General features: G+C 40.4%; 1 protein-coding gene across 4 annotated transcripts in view; it reads right to left on the minus strand.

The window, feature by feature from the left end:
• Nucleotides 1-22,862, minus strand: part of TRPC3 (transient receptor potential cation channel subfamily C member 3) — an 84,920-nt gene that overhangs the window by 48,547 nt on the left and 13,511 nt on the right. For all 4 annotated transcript variants that reach the window (XM_082389619.1, XM_082389618.1, XM_082389620.1 and 1 more), the window contains exons 2-3: nucleotides 13,185-13,956; nucleotides 5,281-5,469 (exon numbers count right to left, since the gene is read on the minus strand). In XM_082389619.1, the coding sequence (XP_082245745.1) occupies nucleotides 5,281-5,469; nucleotides 13,185-13,956 (961 nt within the window). The remainder of the gene's footprint in view (nucleotides 1-5,280; nucleotides 5,470-13,184; nucleotides 13,957-22,862) is intronic.

A 22,862-nucleotide genomic window follows, 5' to 3' on the forward strand; every position in this document is an offset into this window, starting at 1 on the left:
TATGGCATTAATTATACTGTATAAAGTTTACAAAGCCCTCAAAGACTTGGTGGAAATCAATCCTTTCCATATGGCATTATGCAATGATCAATCTTTGACCTGGTGTGACTTGTACAATACAGTGCAGACACTTAATATATGTTAAATACTAGCCAAAATCATGGTGTTTGCACTTCACTTGTTATACTTTAAAATTCAACCTAACAGGTATATTTCCTATACTATTAATTCTACCCTCTTCTTAACTGAGATCATAATACAGCACCATATGGCATTTAATCCACGGAAAGCAAACACAAATAGATATTTTCCTCCAATGATTTAAAATCCTAATACAAGTACACAAGGAACATTTTAAAAAAGAAAATAAAACCAGTATAATAGTAGCAAGTGAGGGCAAAAGAGCTAATCCTTCTAGCAGATGAGTTTTGCTCTTTTCAATGACCTCAAAATAGGGCAGTAACCTTTATCTCTTAAAACTGTATTACCTCCTAAAAAATGTCCTTATGCTGCCACACCAGTCACAGCTAGCTGGATAAAATTTGTATGCTGTTTCTTAACTTCAGTGGACCAACAAATTGAAACCATTACAGAAATAATACCCTTATTTGAGGTTTTCTGATATAAAGGGAAAATGCTTGACACACAAGAAAGTCTCAGTCTTTCAATGGAACAAAACTACTGGAGCATAGAGAACAATTTTATTCCCTGCCAAATGACTGACAGATTGTAAACTGAACCACCAATCAGGGCAGCTGATAAATTTCAACCTAAAAAAATTACACTGTCTTTTTATCAAATTAGCTTTTCCAAGAGCTATCTTCATGGGAATACTGTTGTACAAAAACATGGTAGGAACACTCTGTCTTTGTTTTTAATGACATTGCTGGAGCCACAGTTTACAATATTTAAAAGAAAATATTCTTGTGAATAAAAACTAGATCATTCATCTTCTTTATAAAGTTCTTTGAATTGTGAAATATAAACTGAAAACTCCACTGTGCTGCACAGCAGAGACTGGCACAGCATTGTAAATCAACTCTATTTCAGTAAAAAAAAAATTTTTTTAAAGCCCCTGAAAACTTGCATTGTACACGTTTTCTGGATTTCAAACCCACTGAGTGCAAAATGCTGTTACCAAGAGCTAACCCACTGTTGCCTCTCAGGTGCCTGAGCACAAACATGGCAGAAGCCCTGCAGTGCAGGACCCCTTCCCGTGCCGGCTGCCACATGCACGCCAAAGACTCTGCAGTGGATTTACCACTCTTTCATTGTACTGCTCACTTTCTGGGCTTTCTTTTCACACTTTCTGCATATACAGTGGATAATTTTTTGTGTCTATGTTGCTGCATGTCTCGTTTCTAGATGATCTTGCTACGGTTAAACCTAATCTCTCTCTGGAGGAAATAGAGCAAGGAGGAAGAACTCAGGAAAGGATTTCCTCTTTCTCAAGAGCTTGGTTTTCCAGATTCGATGATCTATCCAGTGCTAGTATCTTTTATCTTTGTCAAGGGCTTTCTTACAATAGACAAAAGCTCACTTGAGATAGGTAGGACTCCCGTTATTTCTATGGGGGGAGTGGATTGATATCCGCAAGTCAGAGAAGATAGAGGTACATTCATAAATAGAGCTCAGGACTTTTTGGAGGGCAAATAGTCCATTATTCTAATTGGAAAATAATGAATGGTTTGCCTAAAATTTAATTTTCTTGTACTTATTTTCAAAAAAACCAAATTTCACCCTCCACTCTATTCCATTCTCTTTTGTAGAATAATGTGGGTAACTCTACAAACGGTAACAACATTTACTATCTTTCCAGTTTTATTATTTACCTTAAAGACCCCTCAGAAGTGAATCTGGGATGAATAAGCTTCAACATCCACTCCCTGATAGAAGATACATTATTGTTTGTTCCCCACTAGTAGCGTATGATTGCTCATTTCACCAACAGCACTGAGAATTGTAATTTTTAATTCTTTAATAATTTGAGCGAGAGGAGATGGTATCTGTATGTTAGCATGCATTTCTTTTATTACTAGAGGGTTTGAAATTTTAAAATATGTTTGTTAGCCATTTGAATTTTCTTTTCTGTGAATTACCTATCCAAGCCTTTTGCTTATTTTTCTACAGGGCTCTGGAAATTTTCCCTATAAATTTGTTTGCATACTTTGGATATTAAGAATATCAATCCTCTGTAAGTTATAGTATAGAAAAAATTTTTCCCAGTTTGCCCTTCACCTTTTTTGTTTATGATCTTTTTGATGTACAGAGGTTTTAAGTTGCATGTTGTCAAACAATTTATATTTTTGTTTTTTATCTCTTCTACTGCTTTTATATTAAAAAATCCTTTCCCACATAAACATTAAATTCATGTTCAGACTTCTCCTATTCAGATCTTTTATATTTTCATTTTCTTCATTAACTGTCATTGAGTCTCTAAGGCCTAAGGTGAACTCATGGTTATTCCTAGGGAAGACCTGAGCCCAGAAAGAACCCAACAGACTCAGAATCAGAGTTGAGGGTAGATCTTGGGCAGATGGCAGAAGAGACATCCTGAGTCTCTTATGGGACCTAAACAAATGAACATTAATCAAACTGGTTTCCTTGGTGGAATTATGGGTTGATTTGAACATATACAAGTTTATTATATTATCAGGGGGGGGAAAATTCCATTACATATACAGTATTTTGAAATCCCAATGCCATGCATATAGCTATGGGTTACTTCAGTGCCACAGTGGGTAGGGTTCATGAATCATTATAACCCAAGAGGTTATTTTACCTGGGGACTAGAAACGAGATGATGGAAAAAGGAAGCAGCAGAAGTGGGTGGGGGTATTTTTGCTCCTTGCTAGATGGAGATGGGTGAGTGTTGAGTGAAGAATGAAGGAAGCCTTGGAGAGAAAGAAAGAGGAACTGGGGCTTTTGGGGGGGCATTCCAGAATAAAGTTCTTATATACATTTATTGGGTGAAGATTCCAAATCAAAGATTTTAACTAATATTCCTTTTATAGCATAAAACAGACAAAACCAGAAATACCTGCAAAGTCCTATATCTCCTTTCAGTTCCGAATACATTTTTGTTGTTGCTGTTTCCTGGTAGTTGACTGATAGCAAATTTATTATTAATTGACACCTCATACATTGTAACCTACACATCCATTTATTTAAAATCAACATGCAAGAAGACATTCACTCTGCAAGACAGTTTGGTTAACAGAAGCACATCTGTAGATGAGCTATCTCTGCTAATATGACACTTTCAACGCAATGATAAAGAACCAGTGACAACCGAAATCAATTCTCTCCGCTCAGGTGCTAAAGAGGAGAGATGCCTGTTGTGTAAGATCTGTGAATAAATGTCCAGACAGTTTTCTAAAAACAGTTTAACATCAATCTTATGCAAAACTATCTTTTTCTTCCAATACAGCAGAACTTCAACTAGCAAGAATGCTCTGAGAGGAGGGCAGTTAAGCCAATTCATTCACCTTGTAACTGACAATTCCTTGAAAAGTTATTTTACTTCAAGATTTACGGAGAATCTTCACATTTCACTATCTTATTAAGTAGAGGGGAGATCTGTCATTAATGGCTGGCTATAATCTTGTGAACACGACAATGTGGAAGTTCTCTACATTGTGGTAGAACTGTGTATGTGTGTGTGTACACACATAGAAACACAGAGAGAGAGAGAGAGAGGGGGAGAGAGAGAGAGAGAGAGAGAGAGAGAGACTCCCCCGTCCTCATTTGCTACTAGGGTACCAACTTTGGCCTAGGTTCCACTGGTCAGAGGCACATGGGCAGACCTCTGACTTGGAAGGGGCCTTTTATAACAGGCAACACTCAGGGCATCCTTTCTGCTAGTGGGGAGCTGGCCATCTGCAGCAGAGGCAGAATTGTTCTGTTTGGGCCACAGAAACTCCCTTACCAGGTCAGTTCTGGGCCTGGTTCTGGGCAAGCTTTCTGCAAGCACAGCTTAGATAAGCTTGTTCCTCCACCTCTCCTAATGATTCTGTGAGCCTCCTAATATCCTTAACTAAATTTTTTTCTGTTTAAATTGGCTATGGTCTACCACTAAGAACGAGAACCAGCACAATACACATGAAATGTCTTTGATGACTAAGAACTGAACTTGTTTAAGAGCCATCATTCTGAGAATGAATTTTCAAATGCAGAAATGTGATTAGCTAATACTTATTGAGCAATCACCATGTACTATGCCTGTGCTAATTACTTTACTTGCATTAGCTCATGTAATCCTTAAAACAACTGCAACAGTAGTTGTCCTCACTACCAACAAGCAGAACGAAGTTTAGACTGATCAAGTGACTTGCCCTGTCACACAGAGAAGACAAGTCAGGACTTGCACTCTTGCAAGTTGGCTCCAGGGCCTGCCCTCTTGTGCACCATGTCACACTGCAGGAAGGACAGAAGATTCCATAGATTGACCAGTTCACGAAACCAGATCTATTCCCGACAACGGCTTACTTCTTCGTGATTTAAAGCACAAAAATTTAAGTTATATAAAATATGTATACGCGATTAGATTCTGGATAACTGAGATTTTTATTATAAGTGAAACGTCCTAACTACAATTTACATGAATTATTTCAAAGGCCCATACAAGTAGCAAACACATAATACATAACTGTTCTATCTGCAGTAACCAGAGTAAAAAAGTAATCATAATTTTTTTTTTTTTTGGCAACTGCATAAAATTCCATAGCTGTGTGATCTTAGACACGTCATTTAAGCTTGGTGAACCTCGGTTTCCTTATAGAATAGAAATCTCATCATCGAACACCTATTTTATATGTGAAATGGATAATAACAAAGGCTTATTGCAAGATTAACATGCGAATGTAAGTAACAGTGCCTTACAAAGATGTTTACAAGTAACAGATTTTATTATCATTAACCGCATTTTAATGAGCAGTTTACAAAGTTCTTTTGCATATCTTAATCCACTGAAATCCCACCAAGACCCTGAGACAGATAAGAGGTATTATTCTCCTTTTATATGAGGAAAATGAAATTTAAAGAAGTTTTACGACTAATCCAAGGTCCAAAAATGGATAAAAAGAGGAAAGGATCGGAGCTAGATACTTGACTCACAACTTTACCATGATACTTCATTTAATCTCTTTCATGAAGTAAAATAAATCTTCTTATCAATAACGTCTATTACTGCTATTATTTTAAAATCTTTCCTGGGATTATGGCATAGTTGATATTACATGTTTATTCTAATATGGAGCTGGACGAAAGTAGGCCACTCACCTTTTTGACTTCATACTTAATGGCAAGTTTGACACGACTCAGTGAAGCTTTATGCCTGTGCATCTCCAGAGGCTCTGCCGATTCCAGATCTCCATTCAGAATGGCTTCTACCTCTTCCGAGTCTCGGCAAAGATCCAGCACACCCACTACGAAGTCTTTGCATTGCATGGAGAGCTTGCGATAGTCATTCTAAGACCAAGAGGTTTAGAGTTTAATACAGAGAATGTGCTTTAATTCAATGGAAAGTGTTTAGGGGTTTTGTGAATTAGAAAAAGTCTCCCTACCTCTGGGTAGGAAGTTGCAGCCCCCAGGTGGATGCTAGTTTTGTTCAGTTCGATACCGGCTGGATTTGCTCCCACCTACCCCCTTAGCCAGCACCTTCTACAACCTGTACAACCATGTGAGACAGTTCTGAAAATGGTGTGCATGTCAGTGACTGATTTATATAAAGAGAGGTTGGCTAAATGCTAATGCTGAAAGGCCAAAGATTGAAAGAATCTTTCTTGTACAGATGAACAATAGTTTTCTTAAAACTCAAACAAAACCATTTCTACAGTGAAAGTTCTTTAAATTAAGTGGCAACTTGGCATAGAAGATTGACTATGTATGAAAATGGCCTGTCTGGTTTACTATCCATTGCCTCATTGGAGACAGTGCTTCTCAAACTGTAGTCCTCGGACCAGCAGCCTCAGTAGCACCTGGACATGTGTTAGGAGTGTAAATGCTCAGATCCCACCCCAGGTGTCCTGATTAGAAACTGACAATGAGGGCCCGCATCTGTGTTAACACACTCTCCAGGTGTTTCTGATACACATTTGTGTTTGAGAATGATGGTTCATAGTGAAGGCAAAGAGAAGGATAGGTACCAATGTGGAGGGTATTTTTTCTTGTTTGTCTGAAGGGCACATTATAATGTCCTGCAGAGCTTCTAGAGAGAGAGAAATGTCTGATTATATGTAATTGAATTCTCAAGGGTTGCAGAATATCAATACCTGAGAGAAAAATTTTCAGGCTACTGGAACTAACACCTTGCTAAAAATAATCCGTGAATCTTTAATTTCATTAGCATATTTATATAGTGCCATGGACTGGTATGAGGAAGTCAGCTGTCAGCATTCCCTGTTACCTACTGAATGGAGCTCTATTTCTAGCCCATTGATTCCAGTCTAGGTGTCAATGACCATCTCTTGGGAAAGGGCCTTACTTTTGCAACCCCCAGCTCCACTTCTACGGCTTTCACTAAAATTTTAGCCCATTAAGAAAATTAATCAGATGATAATCTAATTTGGTGCACTTGAGGAAAATAGAATCCCTCATTCCGACATGTCCTGAGATACTGTATATGTCTAATAACTGAGTAACATTTAGCACAGCAGAATTTCTGGGCTTCCAAAAATCATACTTTAAAAATGACATGAAGAATTTTAATTTTTTTCCCCTTAAATGATTAATTAACTTGATTTGATGGGCAAAAATCATGTCACCAACTAAAATAAACAAGAAGAGGAGAGACGGTTTAAAGGCTACACAGACTAGAATAGTTTCCATTTCAGATATCAGAAATCCAGATAAAGAACAGTTGCAGTTAATCCTTTTCCCCTCATAAGGGAACAGATAAAATGAATAAAAACTTCAATCTTTGGTTTCCATTCAAGTTGGTACCATGCAACTGATAAAATTAATAAAATGTTCAGTCTCTGGTTTCTATGCAGAGTGTCAGTTAAATATCCATCTGCCTTCCACTCCTGAAAGACTAATGAAATATTTTATTATAGCATCCAGAAGAAGTGTTATCCATGTCTGTTTCCATATAAAGCTCCCCTTTTAATACAATTTTTTAGATGAAATTTCCTCATGTTACTCGTCAGTTCAGACTGTTCTGTAAGATTTGGTACAACACAGGATGGCCAATTCTCCATTGATCAGAAATAAAAGAGACTATTTTCTATTCTTGAAGAAAACATAGGAAACCAATTTTGCAGTAATACCTGAATAATAACTCATTATTTTTAAAAATTATAATCTGTAAAATTATCCGATCTTAAGGAAAGCTTTGTGGCTTTTTCATATCCACTAAAAGATCAGTCAAAAAGCAAAAAACAGGTAACCAAGTTTTAAGGACAACACTGTTTTCATAACAATTTAAACATTTCCTGCTGGAAGAAGTCTGCTATCCAAGTACAGAAAATAATCAGAGCTGGAGGTAATAGCGATTTCTTCTACTGGGGTTGTGGGATACCATTTGCCAATATATGCAGAGCTCTCAGGGAAAGATGGAGAGCACCACTAAAGATGGCCTTTCCTCAGTTGCAAAAGGAACTATCTAAAGTCTGAATTGCAACATGAGCCGACTCTGTCAGTTCTACCATGAGGTCCTGTCTCATGTTGCTTCACAACTCAGACCGTTTATCTGGTCTGAATTTTCTAATGACACTGTCTTAATTTCGTTTTGCTTGATCATCTTCACTGTGCCGCTTTTCCATTACCATGGCCCTCCACAAAGTTACCAGATGGATCTGCAGCCCACTTTACAGAGCAGGAACTCAAAACCTGGAAGACGTGCTCAAGCCAGAGGAAGAACAACGAAGCTCGGGCCTCATCACAACCTGTCTACAGGCTTCAGCGGGTTTTTAATGTGTATGGTTTAATCATCATTCTAATCCCTTTTTATCCTTAACAGGAAAACTGAAATTCAGCTCTAAGCAGGCGTGGTCCTGTCAGATCCTTTCCCTAATAATAAAAGAGGCAGGATAGTGCAGTGATTAAAAGGATAAATCTGAAACCAGACTTCCTAGGTTCAAACACTGCTTCTACCACTTACTGCTTCTACCACTGTGTGATCTTATAGAAGTTACTTAGCCTCTCTGATGAGAATGAGCCTATCTAATATTGCTACTATGAGGATTAAATGCTTTGAGTGTGCTTGGTACACATCAAATACTATAGAATTGCTTCAGTGTTACCAGGTACAGCATGTTACATAGAATAGCTAGGACTGGGACCCAAGGCACCCAAATCTAGGCTTAGCAGATGGGACCTTGGCTACAGTCTTTGTTTTCTCATTTGTAAAATGAGAGGTGTGTATAGTCAGATGATTCCTAGAGTATTTTCCTGCTATGAAATGCTATCTTGCTTTTGGATTACATTCATTTTCCTCTTCCTTACAGTCCTACTGTGATTTAGGTTGAAATTGTTTTTCTGCTTTAAAGAGGGGAAATTTGAGGCATGGAGAAAACAAATGGTTTTTTTTTTTTTTTTGCAAAAAAAAAGTGCATCATTGATTCAGAATTAGGAAATTAGTAAATTTCAGTTTAATAAATGACCAGCTTCCTTGCCACTGACATTTGAAGGATTAGACATGGAATCCATCCTGTCCAATATTCTGTTTCTCAAAATAGCTTCAGATAGCATTTGCACATCAAAAATACTTCTTTAATAACCTGTCACCAAGCTGTCCTCCATTAATCTATCTATATCTATATCCTAGAATGTTCAACCCTTGGGGTAATGACCTTCACATGTTTTCGGCACCATGCCTCCTGCACTCTTCAAGGAACTTTGAAAACTGCACAGTGGCTGAGAACCTTCCGTGAAGCACCTAAGTGATGGCAGTTTGAGGGATGAGAAACTGGATCTTACAGGCCATTGATAAGATAAAATAGTCATATGTGTCTGAAACGGAAAAAAAATCACGTCTTTTTCACTAGGGAACACGTTGTCTTTTTTTTTTTTTCATTTCAAGGCCAGTACTTTGAGCTCAAAGCCTCTATGGAAAGAATATAGTGAACACCATGGAATAGGGCAAATTAAGTGACCCTGCCACAGAAATAAGCTTCACTTCCTGCCCTTTCAGAGCTCTGAGTCTCTGGGTCAGTGCTGTGAAAGCACTATTTTCTCTGTCTGTCTAAAGCCCTGACAGGTGGACATGAGTGTGGGATGAGAAGGCAAAGAGGTGAAAGGAAGGCAGATAAGAAAAGAATAACAAGGACAAGTGAGAATGGGAAAGAAAAGGAACATTTAGTCAGGGGAGAGAGACCTGTAGTCCTTAGAGACTGTAACTTCCAAAGAAGTGTCTGTATTTTGGCTCAGAGATGGTTATGCTACACGACTGCTTTCCATATAATTCAGAAAAAGGAACTGTGAGATTTAGATGATTTTTGCATAACCTTAGATATTTGGCAGCTTTATGGATGCCTTCTTAAACTCAGTTGTGTTTTCTCCTCTTTTTGCCTCTTCACTTATAATAGTTTCCCACCTTTGAAAGGTTATCAGAGGTGACTCTTTATGTCAGGGTAAAGGAGATTCCAAGTATTATCAATATGGGTTTAGCTGTCTTCAAGGGGAAAACTATGAATAACAAATTTTCTTAACATTGCTTCACTGAGACTACTTCTCTGGACAGAATTGCATACATCACCATCTTTCGGAAATTATTAAAACATAATCTAACCACAAAGCTACAGTAATCAAGACAGTATGGTACTGGCACAGAAACAGAAATAGAGATCAATGGTACAGGATAGAAAGCCCAGAGATAAACCCACGCACATATGGGCACGTAATTTACAACAAAGGAGGCAAGAACATACATGGAGAAAAGACAGCCTCTTCAATAAGTGGTGCTGGGAAAACTGGACAGCTACATGTAAAAGAATGAAATTAGAACACTCCCTAACACCATACACAAAAATAAACTCCAAATGGATTAAAGACTTAAATGTAAGACCAGACACTATAAAACTTTTAGCGGAAAACATAGGAAAAACACTCTTTGACATAAACCACAGCAAGATCTTTTTTGATCCACCTCCTAGAGTAACAGAAATAAAAATGAAAACAAACAAATGGGACCTAATGAAACTTAAAAGCTTTTGCACAGCAAAGGAAACCATAAACAAGACAAAAGGACAACCCCTCAGAATGGGAGAAAATATTTGCAAATGAAACAACAGACAAAGGATTAATCTCCAAAATACACAAACAGCTCATGGAGCTCAATAACAAAAAAAACCCAAACAATCCAGTTAAAAAACGGGCAGAAGACCTACATAGACATTTCACCAAGGAAGACATACAGATGTCCAAGAGACACGTGAAAAGATGCTCAACATCACTAATTATTAGAGAAATGCAAATCAAAACTACAATGTAGTATCAACTCACACCGGTCAGAATGGCCATTATCAAAAAATCTAGAAACAATAAATGCTGGAAAGGGTGTGGTAAAAAGGGACCCCTCCTACACTGTTGGTGGGAATGTAAATTGATACAACCACTATGGAAAACAGTAGGGAGGTTCCTTAAAAAACTAAAAATAGAACTACCATATGACCCAGCAATCCCACTACTGGGCATATACCCTGAGAAAACCGTAATTCAAAAAGAGACATGCACCACAATGTTCACTGCAGCACTATTTACAATAGCCAGGACATGGAACCAACCTAAATGTTCATCGACAGATGCATGGATAAAGAAGATGTGGCACATATATACAATGGAATATTACTCAGCCATAAAAAGAAACGAAATTGAGTTATTTGTAGTGAGGTGGATGGACCTAGAGTCTGTCATACAGAGTGAAGGAAGTCAGAAAGAGAAAAACAAATACCGTACGCTAATGCATATGTATGGAATCTAAAAAAAAAAAAAAAAAAGGTTGCAGGGCAGGAATAAAGAGGTAGACAAAGAGAATGGGCTTGAGGACGTGGGGTGGGAGAGCGAAGTTGGGGCGAAGTGAGAGTAGCCTCAACATATATACACTACCGAATGTAAAATAGTTGGCTGGTGGGAAGCAGCAGCATAGCATAGGGAGATAGGCTTGGTGCTTTGCAATGACCTAGAGGGGTGGGATAGGGAGGATGGGAGGGAGGCTCAAGAGGGAGGGGACATGGCGACATGTGTATGCATATGGCTGATTCGCTTTGTTGTGCAACAGAAACTAACAAAGTATTGTGAAGCAATTATACTCCAATAAATATATATTAAAAAACAAAAAACATAATCTAGAACATTCCCTTTTGTAGAACCTCTTCTACAGACTTTCAGTATATATCAAGCAAAACGCTTAAAAACAAGGTTTGAGTGACACTTGGAATAGTGAATTAACAAATTTAGAATTATACTTTTTATTACTAAGTTGAAATAAAGTGACATTTAGACTTTGAACACTTTTCTATTCTCTTCAAACAGAATTTGAAGTTTAAAATTTGCTCTACCTGAATTCTGTCAAAAAAATGATAATTCATTTTAGGTACAAGGAAATAAATCTTTTCAAATACCACATAATGAATCTTTTCAACGGGAGTAGATATAGGTGATATTTATTTTCTTCTTTTTATTTTCCCACATTTTTCAATTTTTTTACAATAAATATGTGTAGCTTTTATATTAGAAAAGAATGCAATGGAATAACAAATAAAATTATTTGTTATCTAAGGCCAGATCTCCAGAAGGACAAGATGAGTGTTGATGGATGTCGAGGGAATTTGGTGCATACAGAAGGGAAAAACCCCCCACAAAACTTTCCTACCATTTTCTTTCAACTACTTCCCTTGAATTATACTGCTAGTTGCATTTGTGTAACACTTAAGTGTGAAAGACTGCAATAATATCTGAAAAGCAGAATCATCACTTTTTCTGTGATCTGATACCACAACACTAAATTAAAAAGATTAACTCAACATACAGAAAATAATTCAAGGAATTTATGCCTAGAATCATTCTCTTAGGTGGACAACGGGAGGCAAGAACTTGCTGAAAAACAGTCTGACTTTCACCTGATCTACGAAATCTCCTTTTGCCCCAGATTTAATAGGTAGAACCATCCAAAATGCACAGCAGGCTGTAACAATTAAATTTAAAAAATGTTCCGCTATTAATGTATAGTTTTTTATAAAAATAAATAATTCTGCTTGACTGGAGTTGATGTCCAGAAAAAAAGTTCACTCATAAAAAAACAAAAAAATCTATTAAAGCAAATCAATCTGCTGTCCTTATATTTCTGGGTTGACCTCATGTCTATGGCTCACCATTTTGAATATTGTGGATTTCACTTGTGGATTTCAGGTACAGCCATTTTTGTCACAAATAAAATGACTTTAGTCATTCACTTAAAATTTTATATTAGCCTTTTGACTTTCAGTCTAAAGAGATATACAAAGGGCTTCCCTGGTGGTGCAGTGGTTAAGAATCCGGCTGCCAATGCAGGAGACACGGGTTTGAGCCCTGGTCCGGGAAGCTCCCACATGCTGCGGAGCAACCAAGCCCGTGTGCCACAACTACTGACCTGCGCTCTAGAGCCTGCGAGCCACAACTACTGGAGCCCGTGTGCCTAGAGCCCGTGCTCCGCAACAAGAGAAGCCACCACAATGAGAAGCCCGCGCACCACAACGAAGAGTAGCCCCCGCTCGCCGCAACTAGAGAAAAGCCCACGCATGGCAACAAAGACCCAATGCAGCCAAAAATAAAATAAATTTTCAAAAAAGATATACAAATGTTTGGCCCAATAAACAGTGCATGTAAAACTAATACTATTTCTGTATTGGGTGCCACCATACAATCAACTACAAAAGAGGAAGAATTTGGAAGGGAGACGATCGCACCACATCCCTCCTTCAACAAAAGAGAAGTCTCGTGTACGACTTAACGCTTATCCAGAACACAGAGCAGCACCGTAATTACAGCTCTCTGATCTAGCATATACCCATCCTCAGAGCGAATTTATCACAGCTCCGTGGTGAGAAAGGAAAATCAGCAGGTCGTTTGTGAACGACGCTCCCAGTCCCTCGCGGTTTTAAATCCACTGGGCGAAACTGATTCGGGAGCAAACTACGGAAGGCGCCTGGCGGCAGCCCGGAAGGGGAAGAGCGCGCAGGGCAGCCGGGGGGGAGCGCACAGCTTACCTTGAACTCCTTCTCTATGTTCGCCAGCTTGGCCAGCTCGTTGCTGAGCTCCAGGGCGGTGAGCACGGGGTCCTCGCTGGACAAGGACAGATACGCTGGGCTGGCCAGCCCCTTGTAGGCATTGATCCTCGAGCGCGAGTGGCTGAAGGAGTCGTGCCTCTGCTTCTCCGTGCAGTCCCCGCACTTGCAGAAATAGTCGTGCGGCCGCTCGATCCTGGCGCCCTTCATCAGCAGCATGTGCACCACCTCGTACTTCTGGCAGTGCGCCGCCAGGATGATGGGGGTGATGTCGGGGGAGAAGCGCGTGCCGTCCTCGTCGTAGGCGTAGAAGTCGTCGTCCTGCAACTCCTGCTCACAGGGGCTCAGGGTGAGGCGCTTGCTGGCCGCGAAACCCGGGTGGTTGAGGATGGCCTCCACGATGCGCACGTAGCCCTTGCTGATGGCGAGCAGCAGGGCGTCGCCGATGCGCGCCAGGTTCTCCTTCTTGAGCAGCAGCTCGGTCACCTCCAGGTGCTCATTGCCCACCGCCAGCTGCAGCGCGTTCTGGCCCATGTAGTCCACGCAGTTGACGTTCAGCGTCCTGGACTCCTCCAGCATCTTGCGCACCACCGGGATGTTGCCGTACTCGGCGGCGTCGAGGAAGCGCTCCTCCTCGGCGGTGAGGCTGGTGCCCCGATCGTTGAACATGAAGGCCGGGCCCCGCACAGCCTGGCGCCGGCCCTTCTCGCGCATCACCGTCTTGCGCCTCAGGGAAGGGCTTTCCTCCATTGACCTAATCAGCAACAGCAATAAGAAAAAAACAAACAAACAAACAAACCCAGATGTATAATATTAGGGCATATTGCTTCCTCCCAGATGTCGGGCCATTTCTGGAGTACACAGCATCCACCGCGCACATCTGTGGCCCGAGGACAGCCAGGTCCGTTGCTGACACCCGCCTGAAATTTACACCTGTACCTAACACGGGCTGCTAGAACCCAGAGAGGGGCCGGAAGCCCTTCAGAACAAGAGTTCCTGTTCCGTAGAAAATGACACTCACAAGGAATAATAATATAAACGATTGCCAGACACCCCGCGTCTCCCTTGCGACCCTGGTAAAGATGGGACTCATCATACCTTGTGGAAATAACCTTATTACTGCTTTTAAAAGTCTTGAAAATAGGGGCGAGCAGGTACCTGGTACCAAAGCACTAGGCTTGAAGGCTAAAGAAATGAAAATTTTCAAGAATTAGGCCAGAACAATCCTCTCAAGTCACTGCATATTTTTAACTAAATAAAATCATTGACACACACACACACACACAAAGCCCAGTATTTAGGCCAATTATTATCTTTCAGGATCTTAGATTTGCTATTTTTTTCTCTTAAGGATATCCCACTCCACTCCCCCACCCCTCCAAAAAACTTACAAGATTCATTTTTTGCAATAACACAGACAAGATTTAGCAATTATAAAATGAGAATATCAATCTAGATTTATTTTTTTGAAAATAACTGTGCCTTTGTAATGAGTTGTTTAATTACCAATATTATATAGTTACCTCTTTGAACTAAAAGGATATGGTATGATTTACGGTTTAAAAATCACTAGTATTACTTTATGAATAAAGCAACTACCGCTGACAAAATAGCAGTCACATAGTCAGGGGCTGAAAACTAACTAGAGAGGCATTGTCCTCCGCAGGGGGCCTGGAGGTTGGCATTAGGGAGCATCTCCAGCAGGTGAACTCAGAGGCGGGAAGCAGTGTCCTCTCAGTTCTCAGCTCTGTGGGCCCCAAATTAAGAAAGGAGCACTGAAGCCACTGGCAGAGGTTTCCCAGATAGAGACCAAGGAAATGTGGCCAGGCAAACCTACAGAGGTAAGGAAACCAAAGAAGTCCCCTGACAAGCTTGTAAACTTGTCCAAGGGCAGAGGGTGCTGTGACTGGCCCCCCATTCTAACAGCTCAACTAGTGTCAGGTGATCAACTTTAAAAAATTTAATGTAGTATTTATATATACACACACATTTATATGAATATACTTATATATACACATATGTACACACACATGTATCTATGTGTAGGAATTTCTAGAAAGCAATACAAGAAGCCTTTCATTGTATTTATACCTGGGGCTCTGGGGAATGGAACTGAGGAGCCACAGGGGAAGGGAAATTCTTACTTTTCACTTACAGCTTTTACACATTTTGAATAGTTTTAACCATAGTTTGAATATTTTTATTAAAAATAAAATTTATGTTTAAATTAAAAAAGATCTTAATCCCTTAGTTGACAAAAATTTTTTAAATATAGGTACATATTACATTATACATAACCATTACACTATAATCTTTCTGAAGCTAAATAAATGCCATATGTTTGACTATTATTAGTAGGTGTGGTGTGTAGAATAGTGTGTGGAGTGAGGTGTGTAAAGTGTGTGGTGTGTGTGTGGGAAACAAGGAGGTGCAAGGCTGGTTGGGGGTGTGTGTTTTGTGTGTGTTTTTTTGTGTTGTGTGTGTGTGTCTTTGTTTGTAGAATGATGATTTTTTAGGTGAACAAGAACTGGGAAATAGCATTCACTGAACTGCATAGAAGAGACCTTTGCTTCAAGATCAAACTCTATGACAAGGGTCTTTAAAAATCTTAAAAATACTGTCATTGTAATAAGTTGACATACTTATTACATCAGTAGTACTGACTTCATTAGATTAAATATTACTATTAAGCTACAAACCAGTACTCTTCAAATGGCTAGAACTTCCATATTGTATAAATGATGAATTTTGTGCCTACCATTGATAATATATTGACATTATTTATGACTACAGAATATATATGCAGAATATGTAAGTCTGCAGAATTCCAGTCTATCTCAGATGGGTTATCTTTGGGGAAATAAACTCATTACTCAAGTGTCACATCTTAATGGAATAGGGCTTTTTATCTAATGATTGCTACCTACAAAGAAAATCACTCATAAAAACGCTACCTTTTCTCCCAAAAGAGAGTGATCTGAAAATACCAGAAAATGATTCTTTCATAAATTTTTTCTTTGCATTTCTTAGTATTTTAAATTTTTTTTTCCTTAGTATTTCTTCTTCTTTTGGAACCTATACCTCCGTTTTGTGTATTTGAGCTGAAATGTGGGGTTTTAGTACTATACAACACAAGTCACATGAGCCATTTTGATTTTGGCTTTAAAAGATTCTAACACTGAGTTAAGTGTGAATTAAGATTTTTCAGTTAGAACAAGTTATACTGCTCTTTCAAAATAAAAGTACTGACTTGGTGCTACTTGTCTTCATGGTGAATCCACGTAAGAAGTGTCTTTTTTTTTTTTTTTTAACTTTCCTTACTCTATTAAGATAAGCTTCATTAATCTGGACTGATAAAATGGTATGAGTCACAATCAGTTCATCCACAATGCATTAGCATGGCCTCAATCTCGGCTGGTCTTGACAATGCATCTCCTCTGGCATGAGAAATAAGGAAAGAGTGAGGGTGAATGGGAGAGGATGCCTAACCTTAGTAATGCTAACACTAAAATCATTTTGCCAGACATTTTCTTACCTTTAGATCCTCACCCAGTGGGTCAACTCATTCAGCACTGCAAGGGTGCATTGGACAGGGCCTTCTTTCGGGTAAAAGCATTGGAGAACCACTGACCTAAATCAGTTGCCCTACAAGCACCGTGTGCAAGCTCCTTCCTGGCTGATATGGATGGCTGGTAATAGCTGACTGCTATGGACTGAACTCTGTACCACCACAAATCCATATGTTGAAGCCCTAATCTCCAATATGGTATGTGGAGATGAGGTCTTTGGGAGGTAGTCAGGGTTAGATAAGGTTATGAGTGTAGAGCCCTCATGGTGGAATCAGTGCCCTTGTAAGAGAAGAAAACAGAGAGCTTGCTCTCCCTACCCTCCCACCACCCCCTCCTTGTGAGGACACAGTGAGATGGCAGCCATATGCAAGCCAGGAAGGGAGCACTCACCAGAACCTGACCATACTGGTACCATGATCTCAGACTTCTGGCTTCCAGAACTGTGAGAAAATATGTTTCTGTTGTTTAAGCCATCCAGTCTGTGGTACTTAGGCATGACAGCCCAAGCTGAGTAAGACACTGACCATACATCTTAAGGCAAAAAAATTTTTTCATGCTTTATGAAACAAACTCTGGATTCCTACTACTTGTCCAAACACTTAAGCAGATAAAAAGTTCTTCCTGAGAAATATTTGTGTGCACCCAAAGGCAATCCTTTGCTCCATTCTATTCAGAGGCAAAAATATAAGCAACACTCCTCAGTTTTCGTAACTTTGCCATCCACTCATCTGACTTCTAACAGTGTGACTTGAGGCCCACCTGCCTCAAGATCACTTGGAATACCTGTTAAAATTCAGACTTCTGGGCCCCATTCTAGATGAACTAAATCACTCTCGGGGGTGGGGCCCTGGAATATATATTTTAAATGAGCATCCTTTGCAATTCCTACACACACTGAAGGTTGGAAACCTCCAGTATAAAAACAATGGAGATATCCTGGATCAATGACCCCAGGCTAGGAGGCCTGTAAACACTTGTCACACTGGCCCTGCCAAAAGCAAAGTTGGAATAACATGTTTGAGCAGTGCAGGCTAAGGGACAAGCAGCCTTACATTCATTTAGGTTCCCTACCCTTTATTACCACTTAAAATTTGATCTTCAGGAAGCTATTCACCTGAATTACAGTAAATAAGAAGCCTGTAAAATGCCTTCACCAGTGACCATTTAATGTCATGCTCTTTCTTCTATCAAGGATTGATATTTTTAAAGGGTTACTATGTTTCCTTCAAAACTGCCTTTAAAGGGTTAAAGAGGTTTTCCATTACAGTATCTATTGTACCTTTTATGAGAATTCAAGTGCTAAAATCATCCTAGAATTGTGTATCAAGAAGCCTGTCTCTCCAGATGAGTTTGCTTCCCTTAATCTAATAATATGAACTGTATACCCGTGTCTTTTTTTGTGGCCCAGGGTACCCAGGAATTTAGCTTAGATCTAAAAATGCTCAATTACCATCAGTATCCTAACCTAGGTTTCTGGCACAGTCTTTCCCCTTCTCCTAAATGATTTCTGACATAGATTTTAAATCAGTTATCCTGTATTCCATGTGTCTTAAACCTATTTTATGGTTATCTAAATTCTTTTTTGAAAAACAGAGTATTAATAAATACCCCCTCATATGGGCCACTCCTGCCCACATTCCTGGATGGTAAGGCTATGCTTTATTTGTCATTACCCAATGCCCCACAGGGAGTAGATACTCAATAAATATCTATTCAACTGAGTATTCAAATCTCTTCCTGGGCCCTATCTTCTCACTTGACTTCACCTCCCACATGTACAACTATCTGTCCTCTGGTCACTCTAAAATGCCCCAACTCACGTTCTCCCTTAAACCAGCTCCCCCTCCTAACATTTGCATCTCAGGCTAGTTATTCAGGCTTAGCAATTTCAAGGTCATCTGTGACTCACTGTCTTGATCCTGTCAGTCACAAAGTTCTGAAGCTTCTCCTTTGGAATGTTTCCTGTACCGGACCTTTCCTTCCAATTCTCAATGCCAACGCTATCCTCCAGATCTTTAACTCGTCGTGGCTGGATTATTGGAACAGCTTTCCGGCAGAGATGCCACAAGGGAAGGCAACGAAACTTTACTGAGTTCCTGGTATATGTGTCTGTTTCTCACGCACTCTCATATTTAATTCTCGTAACATTGCTAGGAAGCAGGTATTATTTTCTGTTTCATAAATAAGAAAACTGAGCTCAAAGGAAATTGCCCAAAGTAATACACAGAGTAAAATGCAGAACTGGGATTCAACCTAGGGTCTGTCTGACTCCTATTCTTCCTGGCACTTTGTGCTGCTCCTGATTTCCTCTTTGTATCCCCACAGACATCCCCAGCAGCTTGCACTTCTTAACTTCTGCTTTTACTGTCACGCTTCTCTTCAAAACAAAACAAAACAAAAACAAAAACAAACTAGGTCCTCCAGCTGATTTTCAGGGATGCTGACAGCCTGCCCCACCCTCCCTAACCAACCTTCTTCTCCTTGCTCCTCAGATTCATTCTTCACTGTCTTATAAACATATTATTCTTCTTATTTCTGTACTGTAAAGGGTACAGGTATAAAATATCCTACACCATCAAGGATATTTTTTTGAAAAATTAGCAAGGTTCTTTTCAATTTTGCCTTTCCAAATACAAGATCTTGACCCTGGTTAACTCGGGGACATTTTGCTTCAGTCTTGGGGTGGGGGAGGGATGCAGTATAGAGTTGCATGAGTTTAGGGGGAAATAAGATAAATTTTAGAGGAGGAGTGCACATAGAGAGATCAAGGTAATTTTTAGTCTTTTTTTTTTTTTTTTGGCAAGAAAAATGGGGTTTTGTAAGCAGAATTTGGGAAAAGGGAACTTGTCTTGAGGAAGAATTTGCTTAGTTCCTTTATTTCTCTAATTAATTCCAAAAGAACCTGATCACTGAGTGCTCTCATCACGCAGACAAGATAATTCTCCCACTTTTGACAACAAAGCCATGATGCTTACTGTCCTGGGAGAAGAAAGAAATAACAGAAAGGAAGTAAAAGTCAAGATGTGGATTTAGTAAGGTGAGGAACCACTGAGGGTAGGGGGATTCTTGCCCCGCTTGTTTGATTTGGAGATCTGGAACAGTCCTGCCTGGTTAAGTAGGGAATGGTCTGGGCTTTCTCAAGCCACCCTCAGCTTCCATGTAGTGTGGACCCTGCGCTGAGAGCCAGGGCGCCTGCACCAAGACTAAGGACGACCGCTGGGGCTGTGAGCTGGACAGAGGATGTTGCAGGCACCCAGCTTTGTAGCCCCCAGGAGCTGAGCTGAAACCACATATGCCAGAGAGCACATCTGGGTGACAAAGTCAAGTCAGCCAAGATCAAGTTACTGCCACTGACAAGCAGCACCCAGCAGACAATGAACACTGCCCAGAGACCGGAAGAGTCAGAGAATAGCACCCTTTCCTCCCTCCAGGGGACACATAAACTCCCCTCCCCCAATGCCCAGATGCTACAGAGAAGAGAAGGAGCCGCTTTCCAAGAGCCTGAGCAATTTTATCCAAGTGAGACAGCATTTCTTAAAAAGGAAACTTACTTTATATTATCAAACTAAGAGCAGTGAAATTGGCCTCACAGCATCCCTCCAGAGTGCCCTGAACCGGGGGTGGACATGTGGACCAGAAAGAGACTCCAACCCCTTATGGAGATTGCAGGGAGGAATCAGTAAGCAAAGGTCCCTTAGACACCGGCTCGCAGCACAGGGAGACACTGCCCTAGTTGACTAGATCCCTGCGATAATGTAGGTCAAGGATTCCCATCTTATTAACCCACATAATTGCTTAATTGCTTAATTAACTTAATTGCTTAATTTATTGATTGCTTAATTCACTTGTTGAATGAGAATGAATGTCTGTTTAGCAAGCAAAAAACAAAACAGAATTTTAAAAACTAATTTAAACCACAGATTGAACATTTGGTCAATTTTTTTACCCACTAGTCAGCAGGTAGGAGGCTCAGGGGAAAGGCCTGTTATGCGAGCTACATGCTGCCCATACAAGTTGTTCTGGTTTCTTGTTCCTGCTACACCTGCCTCTGGGATGTTCCTTTTGTTTCTATCCCTGGGCATACTCTTATTCTTGCCCTGTGCCAATTCAAATCCTTCCTACCTTCTGTGGTCCAGCTTACATAACACCTCTGGAAACAGAGGGTAAGGCTTCACACGGTAATAACTAGAAGACCTGCAAGGTTCCGTTCATTCTGAAATGTTGTCTTCTGAACCTTTCTGAAACCATTTCTGACCACTTCAGCCTGACCTTTTGCAATATTGCTAGTCTGTCCATAAATCTATACACTTTTTTTTCCCTCTCCTTGATTCTGTCTCCTTGATTATTTTCTCCTATGATATTCATGTCCCCTAAGTCTGGTTGAGAATAAATGCCCCATGCTTCCTATCTTATTTTTCATACTTCTTAGCCACCTCTATAGTGCCTAATATAGTGTAGTATATGTTCAAAAATACTTGTCAATTGATGCTAATTCTACAGATAAAGTGACTCAGTCAGAATGTTAACATCCTTAAGGTCACTGAAAGGAAGAGAATTAGAAAATGAAAGCTCAGAGGTTCTCTCCTAGGGTCTGTCTACTTTACCATGCTGTCTCTAGGGAACAAGAAAAATGAATAACAAGTTGCAAATCAAAATAGCACTATTAAAATATATATAGGCTGAACTTATGTATTGGAATACTTTGGTTCTATAAAAACAGTTTCTAAAATGGCTCTTTGGGTTGAATCACAAGCTCTTTAGCACTCAGCAACAAATGGACATTATTAAAGAAGTCCCCTCAAATCTTTTATTTAAGTGAGGTGAAGAATTAAGGAGCTACTCAATCTATCTAGCAAGCCAGCCAGCAACCAAGCAAAGTAAACACCACCAACAACGTGAGCCAAAGCAATAAGAATAACAGTCAAATTGTTTTGACTAATCAGTTCACCACACTGAAGGAGGCAAATGTGCCCACCGGCTAGGATCCGGTCTGTCCTTCTGTGAAGGGCAAGAAAAGCAGGAGGAGCCACGGAAGATAAGTAGTGAGAAAAGCACAGAGGAGGGGGAAAAAGTGTCAGAGAGCCACCACCATGTTAGCTACCGTATTAGGGATGGTGATAATTGGAAGTGGTAATGAAGGTGGGAAGCAGCAGGCACCCGACGGAGGACAAGAAAGTCAGAGATGAAAAGTCACAAAAGAGACAAACCCCACAGTCCCCCAGGGAAGCAGGCACCTGTCAGTCAATGTGGTCGCCTCTGGAGACATCTGACAGCTACACGCTACGTCTACGTGTGAGTGTGCTCGGAACGAGGAGAGGGCATCTGACAGCCTCGGTAATGTCACGTTTTGAAAAATCTCTTATATGTGTATTCGTGGAGGGGAAGCAGTAGAGTGGCGGGGCACTCTGAACTTGAGTAGCCCCGACGAGCACCAGCGCGCAAGGCTAGAGAGAGGCAGCCCAATCAGCCCGACTGTCTGGTGTAGCGGGGACTGCGCTACGGGTAGCGCCGCTTTCCACACCACCTGCTGCTGAGCCTGCCTCTACCGTCACCACGTACAGTCCGACAACATGCTGTCACGACCGCGGCCAAAGCAGCAAGACAAGGCACTCCGCTCCAGAAACAGGAACGCGTCACTTTCATGCCTAAAGAGTCCCACCCCAGAAAACGGTTAGAATGTGGAGATTCCAGAACTTCCAAGTCTGGAGAGAGATTTGGATCTCCACAGTCATTAATTTCCTGAGAGTTTCTGTTGGCCAGTGTTATATTCAGAATTCTCCATGCATCATTTTAATAAATCTGCTAATTTTGGTATATGCCCTAATGACTCAGCCGGAGACGAGAAGCTGTTGTTGGAGAGAAGCTCCTGTCTCTGCTCTTCATCGCTTTCCCCGTCATCCCTCTCAGGAAAGTTCTGCCAGACCCTTTAGCAGCTAAGACCAGAAAAGCAAAAAGCTTTTAAGAGTGTGTTGTTCCCTCTAAAAGTCCACTGGGAGCAGAGGTGAGGACCCCTAACCACTGCCTGCATGAGTTCTTGGTGATGCTTCTTAAACGTATGTGCCCAGAAAAGCGTTTAGGTAAATGCCTTCTA

The sequence above is a fragment of the Balaenoptera borealis genome, assembly GCF_965194805.1.
Source record: "Balaenoptera borealis genome assembly, chromosome: 4".
NCBI classification, from domain to species: domain Eukaryota; kingdom Metazoa; phylum Chordata; class Mammalia; order Artiodactyla; family Balaenopteridae; genus Balaenoptera; species Balaenoptera borealis.